This window comes from Dama dama, chromosome 19 (genome assembly GCF_033118175.1).
Source record: "Dama dama isolate Ldn47 chromosome 19, ASM3311817v1, whole genome shotgun sequence".
In the NCBI taxonomy this organism is placed as follows: domain Eukaryota; kingdom Metazoa; phylum Chordata; class Mammalia; order Artiodactyla; family Cervidae; genus Dama; species Dama dama.
In genome coordinates this window covers 82,207,670-82,232,404 of record NC_083699.1, presented here as the reverse complement: position 1 = coordinate 82,232,404, position 24,735 = coordinate 82,207,670, and the positions used below count along the sequence as shown (strand labels likewise).

Here is a 24,735-nt window from a genome sequence, read left to right as displayed (position 1 = left end):
AGATTTCATATAATGCCTTAACAACCCTTTTTTCTACTACCCCTATATTGTTTCTTTCCCTTCCCTTTCCACTTTAACCACAGTTTGTTCTCTATATCTGTGAATCTGATTCTTTTTTGTTTTATTCATTAGTTTGTTCTAGTTTTTAGATGCTCCATATCAGTAACATGGTTCAGAATTTATCTTTGTTTGCCTGATATATTTCACTTAGTACAATGACCTCCAAGTTTATCCAAGTTGTTGCAAATGGCAAAATTTCATTCTTTTTATGGCTGAGTATTATTCCATTATATATATACACAATGTCTTCTTTATCCATTCATTTGTTGGTGGACACTTAGGTTGCTTACATACCTTGGCAATTATAATAAATGCTGCTATGAACATTGGGGTGCATGTATCTTTTCGAATTAGCTTTTCTTTTTCTCTTGGATATATACCCAGGAGTGGAACTGCTGTGTCATATAGCAGTTCTACTTTTAGTTTTTTGACGAACCTCCATACTGTTTTCCACAGTAACTGCACCACTTTACATGCACAGCAAACATGTACAAGGGTTCCCTTTTCTCCACATCCTTGTCAAGTTTTGTTATCTGTGGGGTTTTGTTTTTTTTTTTTTGGATGATGATAGCCATTCTGACAGGTGTAAGTTATATATCACTGTGGTTTTGATTTGCATTTTCCTGATGCTTAGTGGTTGAGCATCTTTTCATAAGCCTGTTGGCCATCTGCATTTCCTCTTTGGAAAAATGTCTATCCAGTTCTTCTGCTCATTTATAAAATCAGGTTGTTTGTTCTGTTTTGTTTTGATATTGAGTTGTATGAGCTATTTAAATATGTTGAATATTAACCTCTTATCAGTCATATCATTTGCAAATACCTTCTCCCATTCAGTAGGTTGCTCTTTCATTTTGCCAACGGTTTCCTTTGCTGTGTGAAAGCTTTTAAATTTAACTATGTCCTATTTGTTTGTATTTGCTTTTGCTTTAGAAAATGGATTGAAAAATATTGCTATGATTCATGTCAAAGAGTGTTCTGCCTATGTTTTTCTCAAGGAGTTTTATAGTATCTAGTCTTACATTTAGGTCTTTAATCCATTTTGACTCTATTTTTGTATATGGTGTTAGAAAATGTTCTAACTTCATTCTTTTACACATAGCTGCTTAGTATTCCCAGAGCCATTTATTGAAGAGAACAAGACAATGTCCACTCTTACCACTTTTATTTAGCATAGTTTTGGAAGACCTAACCACAACAATCAGAGGGAAAAAAGAAATAAAAGGAATCTAAATTGGAAAGAAAGAAAGAAGTAAAACTGACACTGTTTGCAAATGACATGGTACCATTCATAGAAAATCCTAAAGATGCAACCAGAAAACTACTAGAGCTCATCAATGAATTTGGTTAAGTTTCAGGATACAAAATTAATATATGGGAAACTATTACATTTCTATACACCAACCATCAACTATCAGAAAGAGAAATTAGGGAAACAACCCTATTTACCATCACATCAAAAGTAATAAAATACCTACAAATAAGCTTACCTAAGAAGTTTAAAGACCTGTACTCAGAAAACTAAAAGATACTGATTAAAGAAATTGGAGATGACAAATAGATGGAAAGATATACCATGTTCTAAGATTAGAAGAATTAATATTGTCCAAATGACACTATCCAAGGCAATCTACATATTCAATGCAATCCCTATCAAAATACCAAAGGCATTTTTTACAGAAGTAGAAAAAATAATTTCAAAATTTGTATGAAAACACAAAAGACCCTGAATAGTCAAAACAATCTTGAGAAAGAACTGGAGGAATCATGCTCCCTGAGTTCAGACTATATTACAAAGCTACAGTAGTCAAAACAGCATGTCACTGGCACAAAATCAGACACATAGACCAATGGAATAGAATATAGAACCCCCAAATAAACCCACACACTTACAGTCAATTATTCTATGACAAAGTGGGGGAAAATATACAATGGAGAAAACACAGTCTCTTCAATAAGTGGAACAGTTGTACTGACTTGGGTTCTAGATATTCATCCAAACATTCAACAATTATTTCCTAAGCTCTAAGTTAGGTCTTTGGGATTCAGCAGTGGAGACTCAACTGCTGATTTCATGGAACTCATCCTACAGTTTTTAATAAGCAATGAGAGAAAGATTCTAAGTAAATAAGCCAGGGAGTCAGACATTCCAAGCCAGCTATGTAAGTCAAAAAGAGAGCAACAAATGTCCCCTAGATAACTCCAGAGATGAAGGTTGCTTCTCACCTTTCTCTCTCAATGAAACACACACACACACACACACACACACACACACACACACACACACACACACACACACACACACACACCCTTTGTTCCCTAACATCTGGGGTATAATCCCAAATGAACATTCATTGAACAGCCCTAAAAGAACAGCCCGCCTGGCAGCAGAATAGCAGAAGCAGCTTAGGGAAACCTCAGTTACCCAGACTGCTAGGACCCGGTTGGGAGAGCTCCTAACACCTGGCACCAGCTCCTTGTTCTCACCCACTCACAAATTATCTGTGTGCAAACGGTGAATGCAGAGGCAAATGGAAGGTCTCCCTCCTGTCCTCTGGGAGCTCACTGTCCAGATACACCTAATTGCCAGGGCAAGGAGTGGCGTTGTCAGCCCAGAGATCCCAGGGCCCAGGGATCCAGGGGTCCATCCTGGAGATGGAGGAGCTGACATTCAGGGCCTCGTTCCTCTTCTCTCACACGGGGCAGCAGGTTTAGGATAAAGTGATGCTTAGGAGCGGTTGAAGTAGGGTGCTCCTTTTATCAGTGCTCCTCTCCAGTCGGGCCTGTCTGCGGGTGGGTGGTGGGGACACCTATGACTCTACAGAGGCGCCCAAGAGGAGGGATCTGGGGAGAAGATGGGAGGGAGGGCGAGACACACGCACAAGAGGACAGTCGAGCCGGTCTGCGCCCCACGGTCCACCACACCCGGGCTCACCGACCCCCCGCCCCGACTTCTTTCCTTTTCACCCTCTCGGATGGCTGGGCTGAGTGTGTATCAGTGTCGCAGGGGGAGAAAGAAGGGGTAACATCTAGGTTTGAAGACCAGAAACAAATATCCCTTGACAATTTCACGTCATTTTCTGCATTCAAAAAAGAGGTGGAGTGGGGAAGACAGACGCAGAGGGGCAATGAGAGAGGGTCCGATTCGGTAGCCTCTTGGAGGCACGGCGGGGCTACCCTCTCCCGCCCGAGTGCGGGCTCCGGGTGGGTGGACTGACGCCCCTCAGTCCCGCAGCGCCGCGGGCCCCGCATGACATCAGAGGCTAGGGAGCGCGCAGAGCGCAGGCGCGGGCGGAGAAGCAAGGCGGGAGGGGGCCGACTGGTGCGGCTCGGAAGAGCGCTCCTCCGCCCCGCGCGCAGTCCCTGAGCCCCGCTCCGCCCGATCCTCGCAGCCCGCGCCGCGCCTCGGGCGTCCAGAGCGCGCCGCATCAAGCGCCGCCTGCGGCCGCCCAGCCCCATCCTTCCTCCTCCTCCTCCTTATCTTTCTCCTCCTCCTCCGCCGCCGGACACGCAGCCGCAGGCCGGGGCCGGGACGCAGCTGGGGAGTCAGGGACGCGCAGCCAGCCCTTCCCCCTCCGGCTCCCGCACCGCCGGCCGCCTCCCCTCGCCCTCCTCCTCTCCCCTCCCTGCTCCTTCGCTTCTCCTCCTCCTCCTCCTCTCCCAGCCCCAGCTGCCAGCACCATGTCCGCAGGGGGAGATTTTGGGAACCCACTGAGAAAATTCAAGTTGGTCTTCCTGGGGGAGCAGAGCGGTAAGTACCCCGCTTATTCCCCGGGTTTGGAGTCGAGCCCACCCCCGCCGCCAAATCATCCACCCCACTGGGACGCCGACCTCGGCTCGAAAAGGCCCCTCGGTGCCCGGGTAGAGGAGAGGTTTGGGGATGGGGAGGTCGGGGCCGGCTCGGAGGGGCCGGCAGGGGAGGCTCCGAGGGTAAGGGCCGACGAGGCGCTGGGGCCAGAGGTGGGGGTGAGGGTGGGATCTGGGGTGGGCGCTCGGGGTGCGGTGCTGGTGCGGCGCGGCGGGGAGGCTGGAGGGCGGCGGCTCGCTCGGCGGCGCCGGCCGCGGGCGTGAAGGCTCCGGGCTCGCTGGCTCGCTCGCACTGCGGCACCGGCTGCGGGCGACCGCGCAGGTGGCGGGGCGCCGATGAGGGTCGCAGGGAGGGCGCGTGCACCTCTTTAGAGAACGAGACGGCACTGTCGTCTGGCCGCTCCCCAAACCGCGGCACCGGAGGGGCTCCCTGGGGCCCCTGACGGGAACCGTAATTGCGGACACGTCCAGGCCCTGGGGCAGACGGCCGCGGGGAGAAGACCGACATCTGTCTCCTCTGAAAAGAGCAGGTGCAGATCGTGGGGGAACAGGGCGCCTACCTCCCCTGGCTTACGTCCGACTGGGCACAGAAGGTTCTAGACCCGCTGCCCTTCGCTGCTGTGTGTTAGCCGCTTTGAGGCTCAGGGGTCTGAGCGATGACAGCGGGGTTCCCCAGTGCAGGGCAGATTTGGGGGATGGTACCGGGGCGCCTTGCACCAAGAGCCGTGAAGCCCGGCGCTGGGCAGAGAAAGGACCAGGCGACACGCCCTGCCTGGCTTCCCAGCACCCCTCCCAAGAGCGTTCTCGGCGGATTCTTCCCACCCCCACCTCCCAGCTCACCGCCCTTCTTGGGGGAGGGGAGGCCACCGTGGCAGCGGGCCAGGGGCCAGGGAGACGGGGAGACAAACGGCTTTCCTGCTGTCTGGTAGCTCCCCCGGGGAAAGCATCTCTGAAAGCCAGGTTAGTCCTGAGGAGGGAAGACCAGACTGAAGAGCATGGAGCCTCTGACACTTGTAGGAAGGAGTGGTTCTCCGAGCATCCCTGCAGAGGCCTCTAACTAGAGGCTGCGGGGAGACAGGCTGGGCCTTGACCTGCTCTGGCAGAAGGCTGTCTCTGGAGGCAGGACCACCAGCTCTAGCTCTACGGACCGGTCCAGTTCACCCGGTGTAGTGCCTGTCTGTACAAGGGGCCGCAACACACACAACCTTGGGAGGACCTGGTGAGCCCCAGGAACAGCGCTGCTGTGATGCGTGTGTACATACTGGTTGTGGAGGTCACATGACAGTCGCCTGCCTGCCGCTGCTCATTACCTGGGATGGAGGGCTGGCTCAGAGAAGGGTGTCAGAAGGTGGCCAAGCTCTGACGTGTGTTTTAGGGCCAAGCTGGGCATTTCTGAACAAGATGAGCCCAGCCAGCCAGCCCTGTGTCCTGGACTCTTAAGTTTCTACTGATTCCAGTTTCACAAAACTAACTTTTTCTTGTGCCTAAAGGGATTTGGGGGTAGAGGGGTTGGTCTTCACATTACAGTGCTCCTCTTACCAGTGCTAGAGCCCTGGGAGTTGAATTCTTAGCTGTGTTCCCTTGAGGAGATTTCGAAGCATCCCTGAGCCTTAGTTTCTGTCTCTGTAAGATGGTTGCCTGAGGGTCGTTCTCTTACCCCTTCATGTTTCCCAGTGTCTCTCAAAGGGCTGGACCCTGAGAGGTTGTCAGTAAACATGTTTTTATTCCAAGTCTGAATATGCTTCAGTCAAGGACCAGGGGTTTGATGAGGAGAATGCATCTGGTGTGTTTGAGTGAAAACTCTGGGCTCCCTCGGAACCTCTGATGGGCTGAGGCCCCTGCTGAGCTCCACAAACCCCCCTTTGCACCTAAAATCACAGAAACAAGAGCTGAAGGCCTCAGAGAGTGAGCCCCCACCTCTTCAGCATGTTTATAAGGGAAGTTCGAACCCCAGGGTGGGGTGTGGACCCAGAGGTCTATTGTGAGTTGTTAACACTTCTGAGACTGAAACTCATGTCTCCTGTTCACAGTCACTAACATGCCATTGGGAAATGAGGTGACCTTGAATTGGGAAAGCCAAGAATTGGGAATCTTTACTCTTAGGAGGTGGTGGTTACCAAACTCTGGCCAGGATTGTGGCTGAGTTGGGTGACCTGGTGGGGATGCCAGGCCAGTTGTTTGGGATCATGGTTTCTGGGCCCTTTGAACTTGGTCTTTAGGGGAAAAGGCACTGCCATTAGCCACACTGGTTCCTTCTGGCAGGGAGCTCTAGGGCCCTGAAGACTCCTCCCACTTTATGTCATTAGTGGGTTATTCACCTTCAGTTTTACAGAGCTTTGGGGTCCCCAAGTTATGCAGGGGACATGTGCATCCCTGAGCCTGGTGAAACAGAGAAATCACCACCACAACCATGACTTCCATCTTGCCTGCATGCACTTTTACACATGTTGGTCCTTTGTGCCCACATCCTCCACAGCCTGTGTGGTGGAGGGAGCTGCTGAATTCTGGTCATCACCTCCACCCTGGGTCTCCCTCCCTGTGTGATGTGGGAGGTCTCTCCCCTTCTGTACATGGGGATCTCAGGTCTGCTGAGCACAGTGGAGACTTCTAGAACAGCAATGGGCTGGCCTGTATAAGCTGAGCCTCCTGGAAACGGGCCCGGGGAAGGAAGTAGAGGGCTATGGCCTTCTCTTGTTTCCTGTACCTGGCATCTTGGTGGCATCTCTCTAGGCCAGTACGCAAGGACAGCTGGGTCCCAGAGAGGAGTGCCCACCCTGGAGCCCAGTGATGAGGAGGGTGCCTTGAACCAGATAATACCAGGGGCATGGGGCCTTCAGAGATAAACTGGGGACCAGGTTTGGTTGGGACATCTTAAGGAGCCACTCTAGAGAAAATACCTCTAGTCTATAAGAGAGCATCCTCTCCAGGCACAGAATGATTGCTTGCCCTGGATTGTGGAATACAGGACTGGCCAGTGTCAGCCTGGCAGGGGAAGGGATTGTGCAGAGAGTGTTGTAGACCCAGGATGAAGGATTTCCTTGCAGTGGGGAGGCTGAGCAATCCTCTTGGGGCTCGGACGGCTCTCTCAGCCTGCTGGCCTTGCTCTCATGCCAATGGCAGTGGTCGGGGAGAGGGGGTGATGCACACCAGTCCTGACTTGGGCACTTGGTGGCATCCAGAGAAGGGAGGCCTGAGCAGATATCTGAGGAAGGAGCTTACCTCAGGGACACAGCCCTGCTTCTGAGTTCTGCTGGCGTTCGATGGGGTCTCTGGCTTCATGCAGGGCTTCTCCAAGTGTATGTGGCCTGGAGGAGGAAGTGTGCTGTGTCTGCTGCATGCTGGCCTCTGCTAATCTGCCTTCCCTGAGACTCCTCCAGCCAGAGCAGGAAGATGGGTGGACCCAAGTTTGGTCTACTTCCCTAGGCTGAAGCCAGCAGGCCAGCTGCCCCTTCTGACTAGGTGCCCCCCATTGCCCCTGGCAGTGGTGCTGCTGGAGGTGCCATCCACGCATGGGACACAGTGTGAGTGGTGTCCCTGGACTCGTGTCGCACAGTGACCCTGCAGGCAGCGTTGTTGTTTAGTCATTTGCTCAAGCATCCCTCTCTCCCTCCCCCACCCACCCCTCCCTTCCTTCTCCCAGCATCCATTTATTCATCCAGTCAGGTCTTTGAGTGGATCCCTGCCTCATGGAGCTTATAGTCCACTGGGGAGTGCAGATGTCTGCGGGTATAATTCCAGTAAAGGTCTGCGAGAGCCGTGACGAGGGAGGAACAGCTGCTGTGGAAGCACGTAGCAGGGTGTCCCACCCACCTTCGGGGGCAGGTGACCACGGTGCTTTCTAAAGGCTTCAGAGGAGAAGAGGAGGAGATGCTTCTACAGGCCGCGTGCTGGGCTGAGCGCAGGGAGTAGCTCTCACAAGGGGCCCATCCTCTCTAGAAAGCTCTGTTTGTTCTTCTCCCCACCTTGTAGAAGTGTGTGGGGTGGGGAGCAGGACGCTGAAGGTGACCCTCAGGTGTCTGGCTTGCTACTGCTGAGAAGGAAGGGGCTTCATCCCAGTCCTCACTGCTGACAGGGCTCCCTCCCTGCCCATGGCCGGGCCCACCCTGGACCCCTGCCTTCCCACCACGCTCACGGCCACAGCCACCCCGGAAGCCCGCCACTGGCCTGGTGACTGTGCCTACCCCAGAGGTTTGCTCCTCCCAGACCCGCCAGCCCTGCTGTGCCCAGTCTAGCTGGGCACTTGCCGTGGCAGAGCTTTGCTTTTTCTGAACATTTTAAAAAACAATCATATGCTGCCCCGAGACCTCTGTTGTGTTGATTATTTTGGATTTTAAAATGTTTACTAACATTTTTTAGGTACAAAAACCCTACCTAAAATTTTAAGCCCCTTAAGAGCAAATTTCAGCACCTAAGATCTAGTCACCTTTCCCACCTGTCCAACTGCAGGAGGTTTGTACTTATTCAATATCTCATGTGAAAATGATGAGAGATCTTTGCTGTGTAGGATTTGCTGATGGCCCATCAGTACATTGAAAGTGAAAGGAGTCAAGACAGCTTTGAAATAAGGTTCTTCCTGCGGACACCTGCCGCTTTGTCAAGCCAGAGGATTTTTATCTGCAGCACTTGAGTCTTTCATAGAGGACTGGCTCATTTATCCTTGGTTGTGCTCTACTCACCCTTCATCTTATGGAGCCTGAGTTTCTTAGGGCACCCCCATCCCTACCAGCATCTCTGAAGAACGGTGAGAGCAGCAAGGCCCCCAGAGATGGGGCAGAAGGGACACATCCAGCTTTCTGTGAGATCCGGTTTGAGTCACCAGGCGACTCTGTGCCTCAGCTTCATGGTCCTGTTTTTTTCTCTTCCCAGGTTTCCTCCCTGCCTTAGTGGCTGGGTAAGAGAGGGAACCTTGGATGTTGGATACAGACCCAGGACCTTTGCTTTATTTTTTTAAGCAACTGGGTGTATGAGGTCAGACACACACAGACAGACACCAAGACAAGAGTTAACCTGTACTCAGCATAAGAAACGGAGCTTCCTGTGTAGCTCAGTTGGTAAAGAACCTGCCAGCCATGCTGGAGACCTGGGTTCGATTCCTGGGTCAGGAAGATTCCCTGGAGAAGGAAATGGCAACCCACTCCAATATTCTTGCCTAGAGAATCCCATGGACAGAGGAGCCTGGCTGGCTACAGTCGTAGGGTTGCAAGAGTCAGACACAACTTAGTGCGTGCTTTCTTCTTTCTGGCATAAGGAAAAAAGTGGTATCCTCAGTGCTGATGATAAATGCTCAAGAACCAGCCAGAAGAGAAACAAGAAACTGTGAGAACTGGTTTTGGTGGTGCAGGTGTAACAATGATTACATGGTCTGATTATCGTTATCATTTGTCACCTCCAAATTATAATGAATACCATTAAAATATAACAACCTCATTGTCCTTTTGTTACTTATTGCATCCCTAAAATTAGCCCATGAATAGTTATCCTTATGTGTTATCTTGACATTGCAAGCTCACCCAGAGCAGGCCTGAGGGTGGTACCATCCGTGTCCCATCCAGGCTGCAGAGTGTCCCTCTCCTCCCCACCGTGTCTTCCACTGTTGCGGAATGAATGAGCCATTGAATGTGCAGGGCTGTCTGGCTCTCAGTGTAAATAATTTAGAGAAACAGATGGACAGCCGCGTTGCAGAAGGTGAGGAAAGGTTAGGTCGAACTGCAGAATTCATAAACGTTGGGAGTGGACTGCTGTACTGGGCATTTCTTCAACTGTCTGTGTGTCTGTCATCATTTTCTATTTCTCACGACAGAGAAGATGGCGGAGGTTGCCAGGGAGAAGTACCCGATGCACCCTGTGATGGCCAGCTTTTGTTAGATCCCGAAAGACAGGCTGCCAGGAAATCAGGCCATAGGCTGGGCTAGGCACTTAAGCCCTGAGGGGACTGTGAGGATGAGAAAGCCAGTCTCTGCTTCCTGGAACAGGGCAGGGAAGAATGAAGGTTCCTAATGCCTGAGGACTCCTAAGAGAGCTTCTAATACCAAACTTGACATTTCCAATTCCCTTTATTGTTTTGGTAACTTTGGCCCTGAACTAAGTGAGATCTTTTTTGAAAAGTAAATTTTCACTACCATGAATACATTATTATTTTAGTAAAATGATTTATTTTTAGTAGAAAGGCCTATTTATTTTGGTCTCTTGGTAACAAGTCTGGTGGGAGCCCAGGTGACTCAACCACATGTCCTGGATGGGGTAGCAGTCTTTCCTAGGGGGTGACATAATCAAAGGACAGACCCAGGTGCAGGAGAAAGCAGATTATTCCTCACCCATGAGGGCAGAATGGAGCCTTTAAAGTAAAGGTTACCTCTATAAAATGCTTGGAAAGCATGGCAGCCCGGAGCCCCAGCAGGAGCTGGGGGCAGTGGACAGGTCAAGAAGGAGACTTCCTTTGGGTTCGTTCTGTGCTGGAGACCTCAGCTTTTCTCCAGGGCCTGGGCAGCTGGGATGGGGCTTGTTGCCTTCACGGGGTTTCCCTAGAGCAAGAGGTTTCCAGTATTGGGGTCACAGACTCACTGAGTTTCCCCTGTGGCTGGAGATGCGGTGAGGGCAGGTCACAGAGACTGACTTGGCCAGGAGCTGGGACTTTCACCCAAGGGTGGTGGGGAACTGGCAGAGGATCCTCAGCTGGGGAGTGGCCTGGTCACTTTGCTGGGGAAGGATCCATTATTCTAGAGGCTTGGAGAGGAAGGGGGGGTGGTGTCCAGACCCAGCCAGCCCTTCCTGACAAGATGGAGTTGACCCTCCTGGGTTCCTGGGCCCTCCCCCAGTTAACCCAGGTGGCATTTGGGAAAACCCAGTGTGCTCAAGGCTCCACAAAGGGAGCCGCAGATGTGGGGTTCATCCTGCTTTGCAGAGGCTCTGAGAGAGCTGGTCACGCCCAGTGACTCCCTGCTTATGTGGCAGGCTGGAAATCCAAACCCAGGTCACCATCGAGAAACCGTGAACTGCCGGGCCTTGTGCCTCAAAGGCAGGCCCAGGCTTGAGGCGGGCAGGGAGACAGAAGAACACTGAGGTTGTGTGGAAACGGGGTCCACAGTAAATGCCTCCTGGGGAATCATGTGCCAGGCTGAGGTGGAGCTGGCAAACACAGCGTGGCCGGGGGGTGGGGGGTGGTGGCCTTTGATTCCCCCAGACTGCGGGGAGGAGGGCAGCGGGCTCTCGGAAGGAAGGTCTCCTCGAGGGAGTCTGATGGAGCTGGGATTGCATAGCAGGCCCTCTCTTCTCATAAGTGTGAGCTGCTTATCTGGGATGGTTTAAAGGGAGCTGATAGGGATGGTGTCACTAAAGTCCTCTAAGTCAGCCTGCTGCTGTAGAGGAAGTCTATTCCCCAAGTTCTAGCTGAGAACTTACACAGGAGGGAAGAACCAGTCACTCTGAGAAGCTGGTTCCCACTAGCTCTGGGGGTAACCCTTCCTCTGGCTTCCTCCTCCCTCATAGGCCTGGAGATATCAGGGCCCCGGAAACCCTGATTCTGTCCGGTGCCTGCCATCAGCTGGCCATGTGGTTGGATTAGCCTCAGCCCATCTCGGACTTTCGCGATATGCCCCTGGAGGCTAGAAGACCTGGTGATCACTGGGGCCAGTGGAGCTCTAAATGGTTCTTTATTCAGCGCCAGCTTAGAGAAGGATGCCAAGCCAGTAACACTCCCAGCCTGGACACAGCACAGTTTGGAGGGGCTGCAGGGATGAAGGCATGGGATCAGGGCCTCTGTCAGCTGTCTCCCATGCAGCTGCCCTGGGCTCCAGTGTAGGGTCCACTCCAGTCTGCCGCCTCTTCTCTTGGCCGGCATTCTAGGCCCACCCACCTGGGCCCAGCCCTCCCTGCTGTGCCCTCAGGCTGCTATGGTTCATCCCTGCTGCTGGTGTGTTTGGCTCAGCTTGCCAGGCAACAGGGATGGAGCTGTTTTGCCCTTCCTGCCGGCAGGCATTTATTCCATACAGAGGACCCCTGATGAGGACAGCTCCCAGGTACTCCTACTCCAAGACACTTCCTTCTGCAGGCAGGTGGGCAAGTGGTAAGCAGGGATGGCTGGGAAAGGCCCAGAGCCAAAAGGGGTATGCGGTGTCCACCACAGACCAGTCAGGCTTATTGACCCAGTCCTGGCTCCTGTTCCAGCCCCATCACCAGCGCTGTCCTTTCAAGCCCTGGGCTTCCACCCCAGCCCAGCCCTTTCTGTCTGGGTGTTGGGATGTAACAGGACCCCCTGTGCTCATTTCCCTCCCCAAGACAGTAGGGTTTTCATGACTTTCATGATGTATTGACTGCAATAATACATAACAATGCTGAATGTTCCAGAGGAGGTCATTTTGTTAATGAAGTAGTAATGGTGATCCCCCCTGGTAGATGTGTGAGGGGGAGAGAAGTAAGGGTTCAAAGCTTGGAGAGTCACTGATAGACTATCTTTGTGTAGTGAGCTGCAGGGCATGCATCCCTGATCTGACAGGTAGAGCTGCCCATCCCATTTTATAGAGGAGGGAAGTGAGGCCCTGAGAGGCGGAGGCATTTACACAGCGTGCAGGACCGGCAAGTCGCTACCGCCAAGCTCGGAAGGACCACAAGGGCCCTGAAAACCCCAAGGTGGTGTTTTCCCTGCTTCCCAGCCTGGCAGGGAGCCAGGCAAACTCACCCTGAACCCCCTGGCCCCACAGTTGCTCACAGGCTAAGCACCTCAACTTCACGGCTACTGTCCTTCCCTAAGGACACGGCCCAGGGACTGCAGCCAAAGGTTCTGCCCTGTGAGTGGAATAGTGCTTGACCCAAGGTAAGTGGGTTGTAAGCCTCAGCCAGTGTTGATGGGAATATTAAGTACACAGGCAATCTTGTGGGTGTGGTCTGCTGGGGAGTCAGGGAAGGCTTCCTGGAAGAAGTGGTATACAGTGAGCAGGAATTCACTGGCAGGTGAGGGGAGGCATCATGAGCCTCCTGGCTCTTCATGAGAGGGCCGGGCTCTGCCAAGGCCAAGGGCTGTGATGGGTGTGGGTCTTCCAGAGAATTGGGTGTGCTTCACGTGGCTGGGCTCTGCTGTGGTTGGAGGAACGTGGTGGGAGGAGTTCTCCCTGGGGAAGCAGGGTCAGGCCACGTGCCAGGGTCTGGGCCTTCCCCGCAGGTAGCCAGAACACACTGGGGGGCTTCAACCAAGGAAGGGTGTGTGTATAGGTTAAAAGACAAAGATATGATCTGGTTGCAAGCAGGAGACGCAGGTGTCCTGAACCAGGCCACTGGGAACATTCAGAGGATGGAATTTGGAGAAGGGCTTGTGACAGGTGTCAACTTGAGCTTCCTTCCAGTTCTCAAGTTCAGCTCTGCTGGGGATGTATAGTTCCTTCATTGTTTCTCTGTTGAGTGAGGACTCAGAAACAGTTAAGGGATGGGGAGGAGGGGGTTTTGTCCTTCTCTGCAAGAGCACATTGTCCTCAGATGGGCCCAAACTGGCTGCCTTAAGCTCCTCAATCCTTTGGCCCCTGCTTCTCCTGGGTGCTCCTGGACTGCTGGCTGCCCTTCCAGACTCTTCCCATCCTGCTCAGGGCAGAATTCACCAGCTGGTGAGAAGCTGCTGCTGAGTGTGTGCACGCCCCAGCCCTCTTGTGGCCTCCTCTTACTGCCTCCCTTACTGGGCTTCCCTTCCAGCAGACACCTGACTCCCTTTTTTGCTTTCTTCCATGGATTCCCCTTGTTCTTCTCTGTGGCTTCCAGCTCCCCAGCAAGCTCAGGGATCTCTGAGGACTGGAGGGAGGCCTATGTGGAGAAGAGCCTCCCTCCCCACCTGGGAAACAGAAACCCGGTCTTGAGTGGGCTGCACAAAAAGCCAGGGAGCCAGCATGGAGGAAAGGTCCTGACGTCCTGAACCCAGCCCCCACCCACAGGCCAAGTCATGGTCTCACAGTCTCTTCTCAAGGCCTGAAATGCTGCCCTCCAAAGCCCTGGTAGCCTCTGCTCCCTGCCCCTCCTGTCTTCTGGCCCTGGAGGTTATTGAGCCCCACCTGGGTATTCCTTTGTCAGTGTAGCTGGTGTCGGGAGAATATCCTAATTAGGAGTTGTCAGTGGTCACTGCACGTTTCAGTGGGCAGGGCCACATTCACCATCTGTGAGGTCAGAGTGAATAGGGAGACCTGTGCCCTCAACTGGTGCTCACCAGCGGTGTCACCCCTGCCCAGGTTGCTGGCCCAGGAAAAACCAGCCTGGAAGTTGGCAGCAAGCAGCTCAGCCCAGCTTTGACCTGTGCAAAACCCTGCTCCCTACCCACTTTGGCCTCCTCCCCGGGGCAGAGGCGGGACCAGGAGACCCATCCCTGGCTTGGGACTGCAGAACTGCATGTGTGACCCCCACACGGGGGACAGGTCCCTCTGGGGGAGAGGGCAACGGAGAGAGAGGTAGAGAAAATGTTCTATGCTGACCATGTTGGTGAGCAGGGAACAGAAATCATACAGATGGAAAGAATAAAGCATTCAGAACACACGTTTCTTGGGTATTTCCCCATCCAGTGAAGCGGGACGGGCAGGGGAGGAAAATGGGAGCATCAGGGGTGCCAGAAAGAGAAGGCCATGGAGGCACTGAGGGGAGGCCCCCCACTGGACCCACATGCCAAGCGCCACTGTCACGGGGCTTCTGGCCGTCTCACGCTTCTGCCTTGGGGAAGCTCGGCTGGTGTAGGCTCCAGGCAGTGGTGCTGACCAAAGAGAATCAAAGGATCCTGTGGAGACACTGATTCCTGTTGGGCACAGGAATGATGGGACTCATTCTGTATTCAGGTGGAGGATGAGGTGAGAGGTCGGGACCCGCTGCTGTGAGGAGACCGACGACCCCTCACCAGGCAGAGCAGGAGTGAGAGAAGGGCTCCCACATTGTCCCGGGGGTGAGGGGGGCGTCTGTCAGCTCACTGCACCAGCGCTGAGACTCCAGGCTTCCTTGAACATACCCAGTCTTGTCTCTCCCTCCACAAGTCCAGGTGTCTCTTCCCCACTAGGACATCGCAGTTCCCAGATTGGGCGGCTGCAAGTGGGGTCAAGCCTTGGATCCACGTGATTGTCTGGTTCTGTTCTTCTTTGTGTTAAGAGCACCTCTGAGAAGGGTTTCTTTTTAGGGGAAATAAAAAAGCCACTCTCAGAGCAGCCACTCATTTTGGGATATTAACAGATCCTACGTGCAGCACCAGCATCCGGAAATTCTCCCCTGATCTAATCCATCACTCCCCCACATCCAGCCGGAGCACTGCAGGCTGCTGCCCACATCAGAGTGTGACATGCGTGTCACACACCTAGCCCACCCACCTGTTGTCTCCCACCTGCGTCAGAAGAGGGCAGAACTTCAGAGGCTGGGCCAGAACAGCTCAGCTCCTTGTGTTCCTCCATCATGCAGCTAAAGGGTCATCTAAACCAGAGTTCTAGTCCAGACAGCAGTGTCTGCTCGTCTGTCCACCTCAGCCAGAGGGCTGGCAGTGCTGTGGGAAGTGTACGGTGAGGTAGTCCTAGCCTCTAACAGAGAGACCTGTGAGGTTCTGTTGCAGGTGCCCGGCCACTGACGCCGCTGCAGGAGAGGAGGCGGAGGCTAAGGCAAGAGTAGAGGGGGCATCTTTTAGGAATGTGAGATGGTTTGGCAGATAACGATCTAAGGTGACCCTAAATGAGTCACCCTTGTGTAGTCCTTTCCCCTTGAATCAGATGGAACCCAACACGTGCTTCTAGCCAATGTAGTATGGCAGGGAGGACAGCTGTCACTCCTGTGATTGTAGCTCTGAAAGACTCCTCTGCTGGCCTTGAAGGAGTGAGCTTCCATGTGGGGAGAGGGTAGAGAGGGGTCATATGGAAAGGAACTGTGGGTGTTCCTCTAGAGGAGAAACAGTCCTCTAGCCACGAGGAACTGAATTCTGTCAACCACCACAGATGGGAGTCTTGAAGAGGACCCAAGCTCCAGAAAGAAACATAGTCTAGTCAATACTGTGATTGTAACCTTGTGAGACTCCAACCAGAGGATCCAGGAAAGCCGTGCCCAGACTCCTGCCCCAGGAGACTGTGATATAATAAATATGTGTTGTTTTGATCCACTTCGTGGGGTTGTTACACAGCAACAGATAACTAATACAGATGGGGTGAAAATGTTTCCAGGGAGGACACACCTTAGAGATGCTCTTCTTCTGCAGACAAGGAATTGGAGCTTCCAGGAGGGGCTGTGACCTGCCCCTGGCTAAGCAGCTGGCTTGAGCCCCCCAAAGCAGGCATTGGGGTAGCCCAAGATTTGGACCCTGGTTCTTGCTCTGCTGCTGCTCTTCCTTCGTGCAACGTTGACCAAACCCTCCTGCTCCCTGGGTCTCTGATTTTTCCTGTTATGTGAAGCACCGGATCAGGTGATCTCTAGGTGCCTTCTTGCCATGATTTGGTATTCTGAAGCCACTCTGATCTGTCATCCTTCTAGAAGCCAGGCTTCAGGGCCTTACTGCAGTTTAATCTCTGCTGCTTCTCCCATGTTGTGTTTCTCCCGGGGCTTCAAGAGGCAGGACCTTCCTGACCTGGGCACACTTCAGTAAGCCTGATGGGCTCAGAGGTGGAGCTCTGGGCTATGCACCAGGAGAGTTACTCTCTGACTGTGACCCTTGTGCTGTGTGATCCTGGGCAAGTGGCGCCTCTTCTCTGACCTCACATCTGGTCAGCTCGGCGAGAGGCTGGGTCAAGTTTAATTCCAAGGTCCTCGATGGCTCCCACTCTCTGTGGTGCTGCTTTGGAGCTTCTGGGATGGAGGCAGGTGAGGCTGGCTACGTTTTTTTCTGGCACCCAGGCATCTAAGTCCAGGAGGAGACCTGGATAGCCACCCAGTTCCTTGTTCCCCAAGCCTGGCCCTGCAAGCACCCCAGTGCCTAGCCGGCAGTCATTTCTGGCCCACAGGGCTAGAGACGCAGAATCTTCCTTGCCTGCTGAGTGTTCCTGTGCTCATTGTCAGGCCTAGGGACACAGAGATATAGAATGCCTCTTCCACCCCAGAAACAAGGATCCTTGTCTCTAAATTTCACCTGCAGGTCTGTCCTTACTCCCTGCGTGAAGCCTGAGCAGGTGCCCTTGAGCCCATCCTGAAGGCAGGAGGGCTCTTCTTTCCGTTGATTGAGTGGGGAGGTCTCCATGTCCACTCTTGCCTCACCAGCCCCCTGAACATGCAGTGGCCTGGGATTTTGCCTGTTTCTTCTGTGGCAAAGCAGCAAGGTGCCTGGAGTGAGCAGACTCGGCGGGGGTGGGGGTGGGGTGCAGGGCCAGGGAGGGGCTTTGGGCCCACATGAGTGCTGGGAGCAGCCCCTGTGCATGGGGAAGCCTTGGAGTCAGCACTCCTGATCAGCCAGCCCAGCGTTCCTCAGAAGGATGCCCTGTCTCCAGCAGCCTGTGACCTTGAGGCCACCTTCCACCTGCCCGAGGGAGCTTGGTCTCATGACCAGGCCTCCATGCATGGAGGCTGTCGGTCCATTGTCACAAGACCCCTCTGACTGGACCTCAGCTGATAATCTGGGAAACAAAAGCCGTGGCTCTCTGCACTCTGTCTACCCTCTCTGTCACCACCCCCACTCTCCTCTCCCTAGAATGAGGCTTTTAACAGCAATGCCACCAACAATTTGCCTGAGGAAGACAAGTGTAAATGTGAGTATGTACTTATAATATTACTTTGCAAACCTCCGTGCCATGGATGGGCCAAGAGTTCTCAGTTAAATAAACTACCAAATTGCATTAACATCAGCCTTGTCAAAAGATCAGCTGGTGGTGGGAATTCAGTGTATGCTGCTTCCTGCTCTGAAATGTGCATATCCTCACTGTGGATGAATTCTCCATAGCACCCATGCAGCTCTCAGACATGTGACATGATGGCCAGTGTAGGGTTTGTGTGGAGTTGGGCTGAGCCTCAAGCGGATTGGAATGGAGCATGTTCTGCCCACCCGGGGTCTGGCTGTCCAGGGAAGCCAGGCCAGGGGGTAACTGTGTGTGCTATGGGCAGGGCTCCTGTTCTAGCTGGGGATGGAGGGTAGCTACCACTCAAAGCTCGCTGGTGCTGGTGCTTTGGGGACATGGAGGGGAGATTCAGCACCTTTGAAGCTGACAAGAGTGTTTGAGATGGTTCTCTGAGGCAGAGAGGGTCCAGACAGTGGGTGGGCTGATCACTATGTGCTCAGATCTCAGGTAATTTTTAAGAAATCCTGATGATTTCTCCATTTCACAGCTAAGACACCAGGAGTACTAGAGAGTTTCTTCACACACCAGGGCTTCTGGTGCCTGCTGGCTTGAGTGTGTTCGTGTGTGTGTATTGCATGCATCTTGGTGAGCATGTGCCTGTGTGGTTATGCCAGGTTCTGCCCACCAAGCTGGCCTGTCAAGGCTTGCTCCCTCTCCCGTCTGTGCTTAGAAGGGCTCACAGCAATTTTCCCCTAGGTCCTGGTTCTCTGTGAAAACTGTTGATGCCAAATATAGTTATATTCTAGTTCCTTAGGAAATTTGCATGTTGACCAGAATGTTTAATCAGAACAAGCCATTTCCTGAATGTGTTCAGAATCTGAGAGACATGGCTATAGTGTTATGCACTATATGTATATGTATGCATAAATTTTAAAAATCATCCTGTTTATTTTTTCCTTTAACTTTTATTTTTATATTATTTAAAATTATGGCAAAATACTTTTAGGCTTATAGAAAGTTGTAGGAATATTATGAAGACTTTCCATATGCCTTTTACCCAGAATGACAACTTTTTACTTCTCTCATGGTATTCATGGCACTTCTGTGAAATAGGCATTTCTTCCCCCATTGGACAGATAAGGACTCTGAGCCTCAGAGAGGAGAGTGACTAACTCAAGAGCACACAGTGGCAGAGCCAGGATTAAAATCTAGACCTGTCAGTGAGTGTACTAACCTTCTGTGGTGTGTGAATGTGTTGGTGTCCTGCTTCTTCTGCCCCAAGGACTTCCTTTTTTGTGTTGTAGGTCTGCTAGCTAGAAATAGTCTTGGTACCTGACTTTTTTATTGCACTTCCATTTTTGAAAGATTTTTGCTGGGTATAGAATTCTGTGATGACAGTATTTTTCTTTCAGTCCTTCATATGTATCACTTCACTTTCTTCTGGTTTGCATGGCTTCTGACAAGGTAACGAAGATTTTTCTTCAGTGTTCTCTTAGATCTGTGATCCGATAACTTTCTTATTTTTGTTTAAACAGTCAGGTGTCTCTTAAAGATATCTAAATGATATGAAAGAAATTTTACATATTTAGCCATGTAGTGACCATTCCCTGTGTTCACCATTCCTTTATGTGGATCCACATTTCTATTTAGTGTCATTTCACTTTCTCCTGGAAGACCACCTGTAACATTCCTTGTTGTGAGAGTCTTCTGGTGATTAATTCTATCAGCTTTTGAATATTTGAAAAAGTTTTTTTATTTCATTCTTGTTTTTGAAAGATGCTAGATTGTATATGTCTTAAAGCTACAGAATTCTAGATTAATGTGTTTTTCTTTCTGTACTTTACAGATATTGCTGGCATTGTTTCTGAGGATAAGTTGCTGTCTTCCTTATATTTGTATTTGTTTCTGAGGATAAGTTGCTGCCTTCCTTATATTTGTTTCTTCCTTATATTTGTTTAATGTGTCATTTTCCCCTGGCTCTTCTTATGAATTTCTGGTATCACTGATTTGTTGCAGTTTGATTATGATATAAGTTTGTTTGGTTTCTTTTATGTTTCCTTTGCTTGGGGGTTGTTGAACTTTTTGGATCTATGGGTTTATATTTTCTCTCAAATTCAGAGTATTTTCAGTAAACCTTTCTTCAGATCTTTCAAGGACTCCAATTATGTGTATGTTAGTCTACTTGATGTCATCCCATAGCTCACTGGTACTCCAATAATTTATTTCTTTTCTTTTTACTCTGCATTTTATTTTAGATATTAATATGTCTTCAAGTTCATTAATCTTTTCTTCTGCAGTTAATCTGGGATTAGTCTGTTGCTAATCCAATCTAACATATTTTCCATCTCCCACAATATAGTTTTTACTCTAGGAGGATGAGTTGTGTCTTTTTAAATATCTGCCATATCTCTGTTTAACTTTTTAAAAGAATGCCTATTTGGCTGCGTTGGGCCTTAGTTGCAGCATGTGGGGTGTTCATTGCATCATGGGGTCTTTCACTGAGGTGCATAGGCTCTCTAGTTGTGGCATGTAGGCCTAGTAGTTGTGGCAAGTGAGCTTAATTGCTCTGTGGCATGTGAGATCTTAGTTTCCCCACCAGGGATTGAACCTGTGTGTCCTGCATTGCAAGGTGGATCTTAACCACTGGACCACAAGGGAAATCTCTCTGTTTAACTTTTTGAACATATGAAATGCAGTCGTAATAATTGTTTTTTTTTTTTTAGTAATTGTTTGCTAATTCTAATATTTGTGTCAGTTTCAATAGATTTTTTTCCCTCGTTGTTAAGGATCTATTGCTTCTTTTCATGCCTAGTAATTTTTTATTAGATGCTAGACATTGTGAATCTTGTCACGTTGTGTATTGTACAGTTTTTGTATTTCTGTAGATATTCTTAGGATTTGTTAGCTGGGACTGGAGTGGTGCTCAGTCTGGGGCTAATTATCTCCCACTATTGAGGCACAGCCCTTCTGAGTTCTCGCCCCCAATGTCCCATGAGTGAGGAATGTTTTCACTCTGGCTGGTAGGAGCAGGCGCTATCCCAGGCCTGTGTGGATGCCAGGCAGTGTTTCCTTTTTAATCCATTTGGGTGTTTCTTTCCCAAGTCTTGAGCAGTTTTTTTTGTACATCTTTGCTGATCAATCCTTAGCCAAAGACTTAAGGGAGTCACTTTGCAGACCTCTGGTGTTCCCTCACCCTCTCTGTACCTCTGTCTTCTCTTGTGAACTTCGGCTGCCTTGTTTTCCCTGGACTCTTAGCTCCGTCTCCCTGCTGCCTGTCCCATGGCCTGAAATTTTCTCAAAGCAACAATCTGAAGCAATTAGGGGGCTCACCTCATTTGTTTCATATCCCTCAGGGTTTACTGACCTTTATTGCCTGGTGTACTGTCTTTTCTTATTATGTTTTGTCTTTATTTTGGATGTTTCCAGTGAGAAGACAAATCTGATCCTTTTTACACAATGTTGACTGGAAGCTAACATCCTTTGGTCTTTGGCTTTTCATTTAATTATTTATTTGTAGCGGACACTGGTCTAGGCCTATGAGTGAGAACATTGGCTTGGGCAGTGGTGTTGTCTGGTCTGGTTAGCATCCTTGATTTTCATCTGCAATGTTTTACAATTAATTATATAAACATTAAATTTGCTGCATGATTTCTGTACTCCAGACTCTTTGCAAGAACTTTCTGCTATTCAGCTCTTATTGAAAACTCACTGTTAAATGAGTAGTTTGGTTTTATCTTATGAATACTGTGAACTGAACAGTTGGTCATGTTCACTTTTTTTTGCTTGACTTTTTTGACTGTCAAGAGTCTTGGGCAATACCTTAGTCTGACTTTAATGATTGAGTAATATATTTTAAGGTGTATGTCTATGAACAAACTTCTTTTCCCCCGCCTTCTCTTTTTAGCTTATTTGTCCTTTGTCTTATATCGCTCTCAAAGTTCTTAGTTGCAAATAAGAAAAATCTATTCTCACTCTCCCGTTGATTCAGGCAGACAGTCAATGTGTCAGAGCAATGACTAGGGAGCTCAGAGTCTCTGGGAGGCTCAGAGGACCAGGCTTGGAGCAGCAGCCTGAGTCATACCAGGACTGGTCCAGGGGGAGAGACAGCCCATGTGCTGAGAACTGGCAAAGACTGATGCTGAAACCCACGTCATGGCCGCCCCTGCATGCAGAATCCAGGGACATCCCACACCTCACTAGATTCATTTCTGGTGAGTCTCACGTGAGTATCTAGTGGGAAAAGCCTAAGTCAGATGCTTCCAACAGAGCTGCAAGAGAGGCTGCTGCACTGGGGAGAATGGTGTTAGACCTCCCCAGGGTAGTAGAGGCATTCAGAGGGATTGGGCAGCTATTCACTATTGTTATTGATAGGTAGCTATTATATCCTGATATTATTTTAAGCGCTGATAGCTTCAAAATTCACCATTTTGTGGGGAGAAACAGGAGAGGGTTAGTGCAGATGAGTGCAAGCACTCCTGTGCACAGCTCCCAGCCCGGTGCACCCTCCCTGGGCCCCTCAATCCTCTGTTCTTCCACCAGAGGACACAGTGGAGCACAGGCCCTTCTGTGCTCTCAGGGCTCCAGGTTGATGCAGGTGGGAGTGGGCGTGAAATGTTTGAAGGTTAGTAAGAACCAAGGGTCAGAGGGACTCTGCTCATAGCAGGAAATGAGCCCCTCCCTTGGTCCCTTTATCCAGCTGCATTTCAGACTTGGTAAGCATTGTCAAAGTGGAAGCAGCCCTTAAAGACCACCTAACCTGACCTCATTGGAATAATGACCTCTTAGCTCCTTAAATGGCAAAGCTGAGATATACATTGGTGGGGGGGGGGGGGGGGGACAGAGTGAACAACACCCTACTGCCCCTGACCCAGGACAGACTTTCCTGGTGTCCTGGGTCCAGACAGAGCAGATGGGGACAGGTGGAGGACAGTGCGGAAGCAAGAGCGTCAGGGATGGGCCAGGCTCCTGACTGGAGCAGGAGAAAGGGCCTGGGCCAGCCCAGACCCCCCACCCCCCACACACAGACTGTCCTGCAACCCCTTCTTTGGCTTCTTCCCTCCTCCTCCCTCCTCTGTTCTGTCTTCCCTGGATCCCCCAGTGAGGCCCAGGTGACTGAGCATCCTCTGGCAGAGGGAATTAACACACTTAATTAAAGTGTCCAATGAAGAGCTTTGCATACTTCTTAATTACAGTTTGAGTCCTTTGGGGGATGGTTTGAAATGGAATTTTCACGTGTTTCCTCATTTAGCCTACGGTGAGCCAGCTGGCCCCTCAGGGCTCAGGTAGGAGCTGGCAGAGCCCTATTCTGCGGCAGCGTTTCTGAGTACAGGGTGGCAGGGTGTGTGCAGTGGGAGCCTGGCCCCTGGGCCTCCATGCTTGTCCACCTTGCAGGAGGGTGGGTGGGGCTGAGTTTTCTGGTTGTGAAAACAGAACAAAAGGAAACAAGAATCCGACAGATGAAGCTCATGTCTCCAGCTGTTGTTCTTGTCACCACAGGGCCTGGGGGCTGTGTACCCCATGGTCAGGCAGTAATGGGGGACTTTGTGGACAGGGTGTGCAGGGGAATGGTGGAACCCTCTTCCCAGGCCCTGCAGAGCAGGGACACTAAACAGAGAGGGCCTGGCCACCTTCCCAGCATCAGGACGAGGACTGGACCCCTTGGTGAGCAGCCCTTCCCAACATCTCCTATCTATGTTCTAGAAACTGAGGGGATGGGAGATCTGAGTCAGCCAGGCCCATCCTAGGAATGGGTTGCTTGGCCTGATCCTTGGGGAATCAGATTTGCCTTTTTAGCTCCGAGTGACAGACCTTTGTGACAGCTGTGGACATTTCTGCTACCGGGGCTGGCTGATAGAGGCTCTGGGCCAAGGATGCAGAGACCCTTTCCCTTCTCTAAAAACACCGGCGTCTAAGAGGAGGGCAGCCCGCCACAGCAGCCTGGAGATGGCAGTGAGCCCTGCCACAGCTTTCCTACCTCCCACCCTGGGCCCAGCCCTCTGACCCCAAGGAGGACCAGACGGGATCCACCGACCATTCAATGGCACACCTACACTGGTGTGGGCAGTAAACATGAGCATGCCACAGAGAACAGATTTTGGGGCAAGTTTCGGGGATGGCTTAGTGAGGGGGAGACTCTTCTGGTGGGGCATATACTGCCAGGCCTTGGCAGACCCTCCATCAAGTCTCCAGCTCATTTCTTGTGCTCTGTCTCACATTTTGCCCCATTCCTGGCCCTCATGGAAATCTCTCTACCTCCATCCACCTCCACCCACACCTGCTATAGAGACGACAGGGCAGAGAGGAGTCCTTCATGGAGGGAGACAATGTTGCATTGGGGTCTGAGGGTTCACAGCCTACTCAGGTGTCACCCTGTGAGCCGGGTGCCAGCTGCACCCAGGAACTCTCATGGGCACTGACCCCAAAGTCCTGGGAGTCTTTGGCTTCAGGTGGTAGCAGTGGTGAGATGTGGGTAAGGGGCAGCTGTGTGCAGAGGACGCCTTAGCCTCATGTCACCAGACCCGTCTGGTCACTCCCCTGGGAATATCACTCCCCTGATGTCTTGTCTCCATCCGTCAAGACCCAGCCCAAGCGCCACCTCCTGCAGGTGGTTGTTCAGTCGCTCAGTCATGTCTGACTCAGTGACCCCATGGACTGTAGCACACCAGGCTTCTCTGTCCTTCACCATCTCCTGGAGCTTACTCATGTCCATTGAGTTGGTGATACCATCCAACCGTCTCATCCTCTGTCGTCTCCTTCTCTTCCTGCCTTCAATCTCTCCCAGCATCAGGGTCTTTTCTTTTATGGTTAATGTTACTTGCACTGTATATAGAAGTAATTACTGGATTTTTCTGCTTCCATTTCAACTTTGGAAACAGGTATTAATAGTTTCTTATGAAGTTACACATACACAAACCCTTTGATCTAGCAATTTTTACTTCTAGATTTTTCCCCAAGAGAAATGAAAACCTAGATCCATAAAAAAAATGTGGGCACAAATGTTCATAGCACTTTTACTCATTGTATTCTTGTTGAGTCACCAAGTCATGTCCGACTCTTGCCCATTCCATACACTACAGTGCACCAGGCTTCCCTTGTCCTTCACTATCTCGGAGTTTGCTCACACTCATGTCCATTGAGTCGGTGATGCTGTCTAACCATCTCATCCTCTGCTGCCCCCTTCTTT

The 24,735-nt window shown here is 50.9% G+C and overlaps 1 protein-coding gene across 2 annotated transcripts in view; it reads left to right on the top strand.

The window, feature by feature from the left end:
• Positions 1-3,572: 3,572 nt before the first annotated feature.
• RAB6B (RAB6B, member RAS oncogene family) overlaps positions 3,573-24,735 on the top strand; it is a 58,506-nt gene continuing 37,343 nt past the window's right edge. The window contains exon 1 of one of the 2 annotated variants that reach the window (XM_061167621.1): positions 3,573-3,808. In XM_061167621.1, the coding sequence (XP_061023604.1) occupies positions 3,739-3,808 (70 nt within the window). In that variant the 5' untranslated portion in view covers positions 3,573-3,738. Of the gene's footprint in view, positions 3,809-3,883; positions 3,919-24,735 lie in introns of those variants that run through there. The other variant, XM_061167622.1, reaches the window with a different exon arrangement.